At 41.7% G+C, this 11,811-nt stretch overlaps 1 protein-coding gene across 1 annotated transcript; it reads right to left on the reverse strand.

Annotated features, from left to right (window-relative positions):
• Window positions 1-5,570: 5,570 nt before the first annotated feature.
• On the reverse strand, window positions 5,571-6,251 carry LOC127094189 (intermediate cleaving peptidase 55, mitochondrial-like). The gene has a single exon (XM_051033049.1). It carries the CDS (start codon window positions 6,249-6,251, stop codon window positions 5,571-5,573), a length of 681 nt encoding a protein of 226 aa, XP_050889006.1.
• Between the last annotated feature and the right edge of the window lie 5,560 nt (window positions 6,252-11,811).

An 11,811-nucleotide genomic window follows, 5' to 3' on the forward strand; every position in this document is an offset into this window, starting at 1 on the left:
CCAATATCGCACTACTGGGGAACATTACTGATCTGACGTCATGATGCTAAACTCCACAGAGTAACATCTTCGCTTTCTGGCACAACCACCTCTCAAACGGTAACCACGGCTTGAGACTAGCTCTATGCTTGCAACAATGATGCATGATCTTTTTCTGCGTAATGCTCCATAATTATGGAAATGCTACGCGATTTATTATTTTTTCTATGCAATATGCTATGTTATTTTTACATGATGAATGCATAAAAAGTATCCCCCTCAAGGGACTCTTCTGGGGAGCACGAGACACTCTGTTGAGGAACTCGTCGATACTCCGATTCCACCCTGCTTGGGGAATAATACTGCTGCTGGGAAAAGGTAACCCTTGCTGGGGAAGAACCTCCTTTGCACCCAATCCGCTCGAGGAAATGCTGGGGATAAGCACCACCAACGCTCTGTGGGGATACAACAGTCTTTGACTTGCTGGGGATATAAATCCCGAATCTGCTTCGGGAAACCCTCACAGATACCTGACGACTTCACTGGGGAAATGCTCACAGATACTCCGCTGGGGAAAATAGCAATCTCCAGGCCCATTGACTGGGGAAGCATCGATCTGACACCTGCTGGGGATAACCATCCAAACCCTGCTAGGGAAAACGAATGCTACTCCGCTGGGGACAACCCATGCAATCCATAGATAGAATCAACTCAGCTGGGGATGCAAAAATCCGTCCGCTACGGAAACTCATCCAATCCACTGGTAGGATGAACACTGCTGGAGATATATTTCATTGAAACCCGCTCCACTCGGGGAATAGCAACTTTCAGACCTGGCTGCTGAGGAAACACCGTTTACCTGCCGGGGATAACCATCCTGACTCGGCTAGGGAACCCACAGACCTTGGATCTGCTAGGGAGTTGGTCCTCTAAATCTGCTTGGGGACCTAGCTGGGAAATGAGAAAAGTTGGTGCAGAACACCCATCGACTCGTCGAACCATGGTATCCGCCTCTCAATCTCGTATCGGCTTTCCACTTTTGAGAACTCCCAGACTCGTCTGGACCTTTTCTGCTCCATCATCTTGTATTCCCAATCGCTCCGCGCTCGACGGAAAGCGAACTCCTGGGGGCTATACAAACTTTTCAATTTTCCAACTTTGAAGAGTCTTCTTGATTAATTCCAAGGGTCGTCGGACGTCTCGACGTTTCTCATCGCTTCTCTACCCATTCATCCGTCCCTGATTGGACCCTGCGGGGAATTTCTACAGACTTTCCAATCTTCCGATTTTGAAGAGTCTTCTTGATTATCATTCAAGGCTCATCGTACGTCTCAACGTCTTCGTCATCCTTTCATTCATTCGTCCCCGATTGGACTCCATGGAGATTTGCTTTCCAACAGCTTCCACATCACAACCTGCAAGTGAGTGAAAATACCTAACAGTTCCTGCAAAACAGATCGTTAGATAAAACCGTGCCCCAGGCGTGTCAAGATTTCAACACTTGGGTCATCCAACCTTCCGAATAAGATTTCAAGCTTTCAATCTTATAAACATGCATCGGAAGGGACCTGTATGTCTTAAAATGCAAGATTCTTTATCAAAAATATCTGGATGTTTTTGCAATCAAAGCGGTAATGAAAACAAAAAACAAAGTTATTTGACTGAATATGCATTTTATTGACTGAAAAATGTGTGGCTCAAATTGAGCAATACAAAGGAAGCAATTCCTGAAAAGAGGTAATTGCACAAAAGGAAAAATCTATCCTAATGGCAATGTGAAACCCGTGATCTCATCGACTTCCAACTCGGTTACACCCCACATGTCCTCAGACTCTCCGTGCTTTCTGCCTTCTGAACAAGACGTTTCTGATTGATCCCTACCGGGTATTATCCATGATGCTTTAACCAAAGCGCGAACGATCATGCTGGACGCAGTTGTTCGTTTCAATCCCTCTTTTGCCTGGACCGCCCTCTCGGGTTTTCAGTCCACCGGGATACCCATTTTTGCCCAAGTCGCCTTTTCAGGTTTTCGACTTGCCGGGTGTACAGTTTTTTTCCCTAATTTTTGCCCGAACCTTTTCTTTCTGTTTTTTGGTTCGCCGGGATGCCCATTTTTGCCTGGACTATTTTATTCTTTTCGTCCAGCGGGTCTATTTACACGAAGTATTTTTTAACTGCGTCTGCATTCACAGGGGATGGAAAATCCTCACCGTCCATGGTCGTTAACAACAAGGCTCCGCCAGAGAAAACCTTCTTGACCACGAACGGACCTTCATAATTCGGTGTCCATTTGCCCCTTCGATCGTTTTAAGGAGGAAGGATCCTTTTCAGCACCACATCACCCACGTGATACACCCGAGGTCGCACCTTTCTGTCAAAAGCACGCTTCATCCTTTGCTAGTACAACTGCCCATGACAGATAGCTGCTAGCCTCTTTTCTTCTATCAGGCTCAACTCTTCGTACCGGGTCCTTACCCATTCAGCCTCTTGCAATTGCACGTCCCTCGGGACTCTCAAAGAGGGAATCTGAACCTCAACAGGTAATACAGCCTCCATTCCATATATGAGTGAGAACGGCGTTGCCCCAGTAGGCGCACACCGAGGTTCGATACCCAGGATACCAGCTGTCGCACCTCGAAAAAATAGGGATACGACTTCAAAGCGAAGCGCGATCGCACACTCGCAATGATGGACTGAACAGAGTCGCCACCGAACTTTATTTATTCCTAAAAAGGAAAGGGGAAATATCGATAAAACCCAATACAAAACGACAATGATTATTGGTCGTCGCAACCAAATCAGGGTTCGGGAGTCGATTACGCAAGGGGAAGGTATTAGCACCCCTCACGTCCGTTGTACTCAACGGGAACCATTAGGTCAGTTGTGTGCATTAATGTTAGTTTGAAGTGTTAGGCTTTTCAGTTATTAAGTGGGAAAGAAAGAATAGAAGAGAGAAGAAATGTTTTTGGATTTTTAACGAAGGACTAAACCTAAGTTTTTTATTAGTGGGCCTGACAAGATTTAAAAATCCTGCTCCTACGTATCTCAAAAGAGAAATCAAGGCTTACGTAGTTCTGGGTAGAAAAATGTTTGTTTGTTGGTCGATTTTAGCGAAAGCTATATTGTATTAATCGACAAAAACATCGTTTTACCCAAAACAGATGAGGAGTGAACGCATACCACACATCGAACGGATTTATAAATCTACATTCGGAACAGCGTCATTTATCTCTACTCAACAATCGTGGCCGAAACATTGTTTTGCATCACCTTAAGACAATATACCTTTCGTTTATGAAAAAGGTTTTTGATTAATCGCACGGCGGCGAGAAAAAAGTTTGATTGGTTGGATGTATTTTGAGTGATGGCGAGAACTTGGATGAGCGAGATATACATCTCGAATCCTAGCCTCAGGAGTGCATGGTATACACCATGTTCCATTTCCATCTTTATTGAAAGAGTTTAAGATAAGAATTAAGTATTTTGGAATTTGATTGAGAAAGGGTTTGAAGAAACCACATTGACAATTTTTAAGCGATGGCGAGAGTTATGATTGGCGAGGCATACGCCTCGAATCTTAACCTCAGGAGTGCATGGTATACACCATGTTCCATTTCCACCTTTATTGAAAAAGCGTTAAATAAGAATTAGGTATTTTGAGTTTTGTTGTGAAAATGACTTGACCTAGATCAAGTATTGATGGACGTTTAAGAAATATTTGACTGAGTGTTTGAGAAAATAAAATGGATAAATTTGGATGATGGCGAGAGCTAGGATTGGCGAGATATACATCTCGAATCCTAGTCTCAGGAGTGCGCGGTATACACCACGTTCCACTTCCATCTTTATTGAAAAGGTCTTGAATATGAATTAATATTTTTTTGAGTTTTTGATTATGAAAATGGCTTGACGTTGAATCAAGCATTTGATGAAGTTTTGAAATGGGATGGAATAGGAGGGAGAAATGAGTTGGTTCGTTTATTGAGAAAGTACTCGACGTTGAATCGAGTCATATTTTTGTATTTTTGAAATTTGTTGATTTTATTCTTGTGTTAGTAGCTAATTAAATACCCAAACAGTAAAAGAAATAAAAAGTACAAAATTATTACATATTGGGGGAGTGGGGTACATTTGTCAAATGGGGATTAAACAATCATGAAATAAATAAAATCGGGCCCAAATAATGCATGAGTGTAAGTGCAAGAGAACCGGCTCATTGTAAGAAAGCCCAAGAGTAAGCTATGTGAGGTTGATGGCGATGCTTAAAAAGCAATCGACTTACAAGGGTGTGAAAAAGGGGCTCGATATTAAATCGAGAAAAGTATGATTTTTTTTTGTTTTAAAATGGTGTCGAATATATGATGAAATTAATAAAGAAACATGGACATAAAAAAAATATTACAGGAAACAAAATACTAAAAGGCAATAAAATAATAAAAAATAAAATCTAAAAGAAAATGGAATACCAAAAAAAACTAAAGAAAATGAAATACTAAAAAAATGTGCTACACATGAGTATTGAACTCACTCCACCTAAGACTATGGAACTATCCCCCTCTCCACCAGGCCACTTACTAACCTACTGATAATTTACTGCTAACTTAAATATATAAACTAATGTAAATTAAAAAAAGGATTAAAATAAAAACTAAAATAAAAGAAAACTATTGGTCTACTGGTAATTAAACCCAGCCGCATGGCTGTTGGGTTTTAGATGCTGATTGATTGGGAATACTAAAATACTATATTAATACCCTAGTAAATGAAAATACTATTAAATGAAAATCTAAGAAGTTTAAACGTAGAAAAAGTAATTATTTCAAAGTTGTTCTTACTAAATAAATAAATAAAAAGGAATAAATAAAAGGGAACCAAAAAAAGAAAATGAAAAGACACTGTAATCACATGGTCATCGTCCTCAGTTACCCTCAATCTCACTCTCAACGAAACTCAACCTCTCTCAAAGCCCTCAGACTCGCATCTCTCTCTCGCGATGCCCTCTCTCCGTCTCACTTCCCTGCGTCTCACTCTCTCTAACAACTACCTCCAGAAGGATTCAAGCCAAAAGAATCTCACCTTCGGTTGCGGCGACGGTGATGATGGAGTTTGAAGCTTCACTATTTCGCCTCCCTCTTCCAGGTATGTTCGATTTTGGATTTAGGGTTTAAAAGTTCTCGCCGCTCTCTCTGAATCCTCTTTCTCTAGGTTTTTTGCTTTTTGAAATTTTTGATTTAGGGTTTTCTTAAGTTTTTGCCGTTTCTCTCTCAAAAATTTTCGTCTCTCCCATTAGGTTTTTTTTTGTTCTATTTATCTCACAGGTTAGGGTTTCAGAATGGCATATGGAGTTCAAAAAGGGAAATTTCCAGAAAATCTTTTGTCTGCTCAGAATCACTTTTATCCTATTTGATGCTACAAATTGGGAAAGGTAATCTGAGCTCTTGCTTTTCTGATCGCTTTTTGTCCCAATTCCAATTTGGGAACTTTCTGGAATTTCACTGTTTGGTAATTATTGTTACTGCAGGTTAATGGCTTGGAACTGGAAATTTGCATTAGCTTGTTCTTGCTTCAGGGTCCATGTTTTGCAGCATGTTCTATTGTTTGGGTTCAAGCTCATGGTAGGAACTGCTTCCAAAACCTTTCAAAATTCCAAACTCCTTTAGTCCTTTCTGCAGCATTTCAACCGAACGGTTGTGTATTTGTCGAATACTTGCACCAAGCTTACAAAGTTCCACACAATGCTTGTTTGTTTCCAGTATAAGCTCATAAAGCCCCTCCTGTGCGGAAGAGAAGGTACCACAAGGTGGCCAGGTACGTGTGAGATCACTGTCATAGCCATGTAACTCACATCCCACATCCATCAAAACAAAATCTCCATCTTTAATCTTTTGATCGTTCCTAGAGTAATGTATAACACTTCCATTAGGCCCGCCACCAACCACGGAATTGAAACCCAATCGCTGGGCACCTCTCACTTTGCATTCATATTCAACCTTTGCAGCTAGCATACCTTCATCGGGGTATGTCTTTGAGTGCAGCATCGTCAACAAAAGTGCATTGTTACAGTAAGCAAGCTTCTTGAAAGCCTCCAGTTCCGTATATGCTGCTGTAACAGTCTGAACATTGTGATACAATTTTGAGGATCTCCTTATCATATCTGGAAGGATCTCGCGCAATTTTCTCATTGGATAAGCCTTGTCAGCCTTGAATGTATCCAATGTTGCCTCAACTCCTGCTATTTGCCCTTCTTTTTCTTGTTGTGACAAGAACAACATTTTCTTTGTTTCAGGTACATGCTGGACTTCTTATGCGTTTTTGTGGCATCCGGTACTATTGGATTCTATACATCCTTTCGGTTCACAAGGCTCATCCGCTCTTCATTCAAGATTGATTAGTTATAGCAGTCCAAGTAAGAAAGGCATTGAAGCATAACTAAGAAGCTTAGAGCAAATGAAGGGTCCAATAGCAAAATTTGGCACAAGAGTGACAACATCCAAATCCATCTTCTCCTCTCTCTGAATTTGATGCAAGTTTTGATTTTATTTTCTTTTGTAGGATTGAAATTGAAGTGTTGATTGTGTTGAGGATTTGTTGCAGGGCCTGCCATCACTACTGTTATGATGTTTTGGGCGTGACAAGGCATAGCTCTGTTTGAAGTTATGCGGATTGTTAGGAAGCCGGTTTGGCCCTGAGATCCGTGGCTGGATTGACAAAGAAAACATTCCAGGATTGCTGTCATGGATACAAGTACATGGTCGATGAAGATTGCATGTCATAGGGTTTTTACAAACTCCAGTCGGTCTGATGCGAATGGTCAAATAGAGTTCGGATAAAAGCTTGGAGTTTTATTGAAATCTGTCAATTGCTCAAATATGCTCTAGCCATATGTAGCCTTCCAGACTTAGCGTACATAGTAATAAGATAATCAATTACAGGGAGCTTATTTGCAATCTCCATATGTGCATATGCTTCAACGCATAACCATGTATAGACCTGATTAATATAATGTCTCTCTTTGCAAATGTTATAATATGCTTGTCACCGTTAACACTAATGATTCTTGAGTAGCAAACTGGCTCACATGAATGATTAATTAAATGAGCGAGGACTAGGAACATGACAATAGAATGTGAATGATAACATAAGTGACAAACATCGAACAAAGGGGTGAATGGTGCAAATGTACTTGAAATGTTATTTGTAATTTGATTTTGAAATGTACATAAAATGGATTTTTTAGAAATAATCCAAGACTAATTTAAATATCAATTTAAATAATAATAAAAAATCAGTATAAAACCCAATTAAAATCAAATTAATCCAATAATTTGTTAAGATTACTTTTGACATCAATTCTAACATCTATTTGAAAATTAAAATCAATTAGAGTTCTGGATCATTAGTAAAGATAACAATTAAAATTAAATTGAAATTTGGCTTTAAACTTGATTTGAAATTAAAATCAAATATTGAAAAATTACAAAAGTCAAGTGATTAAAAACCATTTTATACTGATGAATGTATGCAAATGCAAAAATAAAAGAAAAAATGAAAAATTTCAGGATCAAAATCGGGGTATGACACCAGCTTCCTACTCAATCACACCGTCGGTGCCTTCAAACGTTATCCGGGCAACAAAAGCTTATTCACCTTAACCTCCCCATCAGACATCAAAATCCGTTCGGATTCAGGGTCAGGCCCCTCCTCCGGGATCGGTTACTCTCAATCTTTCGATTGGAGCACCTCGAGATGTCCTCATTAGGGAACTCAAACTTCATCGGTTGATAACCCTCCACGAGTTACGGGGCGATGTAATCAGACAATACCCCTTCAATTGCTTTCTGAGAGCATCACAAATCAGTCAACATTCTTTTGCATTCTTGCAACCCGTCCGGTTACTGCTGGCTCTTTCAAACATCTACCTGATCAGATCCATCTCGAAATCCACAAAGTGGTATGAACCAGCATATACTGTCTCAGTCGGCGAGCATCCTATGCCAAAGTACATCAAGTTCCCCGAGCAGTGAATGTATTGTTTCACAGTCGGTAAACTTTTTGCTAAGGTAAATTGCATGCTCTTTTCGACCAGACTCGTCATGCTGCCCCAGTACACACCTCATAGACCCCTCGAGGGCTGCCAAGTACCAGATTAACAATTGTTCCTTTCACAGGAGGCATCAGAATCAGAGGTTCCTGCCACTTTTCATTTTTCAATGCCCCTTGGCAATCATTATTTCACCTGACCATTTGATCTTTTTTTTTCACAGCTTGAGTATAGGTTCACACATGGCTGTTAGATGAGATGTGAACCATGACAGGTAGTTCAATCTTTCTAAGAAACCACGAACCTACTCTTTTTCCTTTTTCTCGGTTCAGGCGTTTCCCTTATTGTTCTTTTTTTTTTTTTTTTTTTTTTTTTTAGCAGGATCGACCTCGATTCCTCTCTTATAATGAACCCCCAGCATTTTACCGGACCGCACTCTGACAGTGCACTTATCTGAATTCAACCTCAGTTTGAATCATTTCAACTGGTCAAACGAACTGCCCCAGTCTGCCAGATGCCCCTCTTCTGTTTGGGGACTTTGCTATCATGTCATCAACATAGCATTCAATTTCATGATGAATCATATCATGAAACAAAGTCACCATGGCTCTCTGATACAGGCACTGGCGTTCTGCTTCTCTAGAGGACAGTCTTCCCTCCATGGCAGCTTGTGCACAACGACATTGGTATCCGACCCTGGCATATCCTGACATGACCAGGCGAAGGTATCCACATGTCCCTTTAACAGGACTACCATTCTGCTCTCGACTCGCCTCTGAAGCGGCTCCAATTTTTCCTTCCTGACTTCGGCGGTGCTTGGAATAACAATCTCAACTCGCTTCACGTGCGGATGAATCACCCTCTCCTCTTGTTTCAACAACCTGGCTAATTCCAGCAGATCACAATCTTCTTCGCCTTCTTCTTCGGCATGATAGATCGGTTTGTCGAAATCATATGAGGTGTAACCAAATTGTTATCGACGAGATCCGGAGAATTATTTTTGAATTCGGAACAAGACAAATCAAAAAAAGAAAAATGAAAACAAACATTGCCATTTTTATTTGTTTTTAAACTGCAAAAATAAATGAAAAACAGGGAACACCGCTTTTTGACTGAAAAACATCCATTTATTAATGATGCAGAAATGTTGCAAATGTAAACATGAGGTGGCCCTTACAATGAACCATTACATGTCGGGCAACACATATGGCTTTCATGTAAATAAAACTGAAAACAAGAAAATATTACTCTTCAGGATGAGTGACGGTGATGATCTTTTTAAGCCTTCCAGCTTCCTGGTACGCACGATCTTATCCATTGATCAATCTCCCAGTCACTGTCAGTTTCTTTACCCACTGTATAGGCGTGATCTGAATCTAGCATTCCGGCACTGACAAAGGTGAACGACGGACGACGTCCTCTGTTCTGCTCAGACGAGTCTTGACCTGGATGATAACCAATCCCAAACATATCCGCCTTTACTACAATGCCTATGATCTGTCCCCAGCCTGGGATCCCTCGATTTCTCACCACTTCCAATGCCTGCTTGTAAGAAGAAATGGACGGCTTTTTCTCTTTCTCAACACCAATGGCCTTTTCCACCTTGACGGTTTCAGCTGCCAGACTGGATGTTTTACGTCTCACATCGTCCATTTCTGCTTTCATCATTCTCTGGACCGTTTCCCCAATTACTACACACTCTTTTGTAGCGATGGCTGCACAACAATCATCAACACGAGGGAAAGCTTCATTTTTCGTCGGGCGTTTTGGGACCACAGACATGGGCATTCTTACTGATCCTTCTCAGTCACCTCTATCCTTTTCTTGTCCTTCGACATCATCTCCACTTTTACAGGACCATGCCTTGTCACGGGGTTAGCACTATCATCTGCCATCGGTGCAAAGCTGATTGTCTTAGAATCCACCAAGTCCTGGACCACATGCTTAAAAGCTTTGCAATCCTCAACATGATGTCCAGGTGCCCCAGCATGGAACTCACACCTGACATTCTCATCATAACTGGCAACCCTCTGATCCGGTTTCCCTGGAACCAATATCCTTGGCTGCACCAACCCGAGATCCTTCAACCTTTTAAATAGAGAGGCGTAAGTCACGGGCGGCTTATTGAAATGACGATCTGTCGTCCTCCTTCTCATTTGGCCCACTGCTCTTTGGGTCCTTTGTTGAGGTGGTGGTTGCCGCTGTTGTGCCGATGAATCACCAACAGGAATGGTTACGGTGGCAGCATAAGGGTGGTAACGATCCTTACCGCATTCTCTTTTAGTCTGCGCACCACCTGATTCAACCTTCTTCTTGGGCTGACCACTGTCAAGGGATTTCTTCACTACGAATGACGGAACTTTCCCCTGAACTTTCTCCTTGATCATCCAGCCCTCAATCCTTTCCAATCTCTCGGCCATGGCTTTCTGCCCCAAGGCAAGCCCTTGCACAACACTGAACAAATCCCTCACCATCTCTTTCAGTTCGAGGATGTCGGCGTCGGGAAGATCCATCCGTTTGGATTTGTTGCCCCTAGCAGGATATCTGAGCAAACAAGCTATGCGCACCGGTTGACACCTACAAAACAGCAAATGGGTTAATATGCATGAATGCAACATCTATCCATATGAGGAAGATTCTGTCCTTTGATTCTGGTTTCATCGAGACAGATAATATTTCACCAATAACATTCTGACATCCAGATGTCTCTCAACCAGATTCTCAATCCATAATACTCCCCATATGGCTAGACGTAGGTTTGGTGCAGGTGAATGCAAAATGAGAATGATGCAGATGTATGAATGCAATGCATTGGGCCATCCTCCAAATCCTCTGATCATCTGTTGCTCTGGACCACAGCCCGGATCTCTGAACTGATCACAACCATCTGAGGAATAAGTAACCACCAATCCATCTCAAGGGTTCCGAAATAAATGGAAGACAGATACATCATCATCATCATCAAACCATCTCTGAACAGATACCCACAACCATCTGAATCGGCCCGGGGAATCCTGAAATAAACGGATCCCCACTGATAACATCGGCCCGGGGGATCCTGAAATAAACGGATCCCCACTGATAAATACCACGGACAGCACTCCGGCGTCACGACAATAAATGGCCATAAATCCGACTTATAAATAGGACTCTGATCCACGGAACAAAAAGTCACCATCAAAGTCACCATCTGAACATGCATCTGAAAGAATCAACCCTCCCCTCACAGGTAAATTCTAATCAGGTCATCCTAAGGCGGATAATAGTCTCGACAATCGGGCAGAGATACTCAATGGGTTTGCCCTTTCGGGTGTGCCATTGTAGCTTTCCTGAGATCGTCTCAACCAAAGATCCGGGAAATGATCGGTCACCAGAGTCAACAGTTCAGATGAAGTAACTCAACCAAAGTGGAATATTCCACAATGGAAAGCACTATCAGATGAACTTCGTCCGGCTTGTGGCATGTCACGTTGCAACAATATGCTGATTTAGCAATTGAGGAACGTGAGACCACACTAATCCTAGGTGTATACTCGGGCCTGGGTTTTAGCCCCACTCAGAACACCCACCCCAAAACAGAGGAACCACCTGCACAGAGGACGGCAACATGATAGTATGATGCATGCAAATATTTATGCAAATATATACACTGGTTAGAATAATAAATGCAATAAATAATACAACACAAGCAACCTAAACTATCCTAGAACGCTAGGAAGGACTCGCTTAGGGACGATGGACCAACACAGGTCTACATCCTATAACTCCCCAGCAGAGTCGCCAGCTGTCGC

This window comes from Lathyrus oleraceus, chromosome 6 (assembly GCF_024323335.1).
Source record: "Lathyrus oleraceus cultivar Zhongwan6 chromosome 6, CAAS_Psat_ZW6_1.0, whole genome shotgun sequence".
In the NCBI taxonomy this organism is placed as follows: Eukaryota; Viridiplantae; Streptophyta; class Magnoliopsida; order Fabales; family Fabaceae; genus Lathyrus; species Lathyrus oleraceus.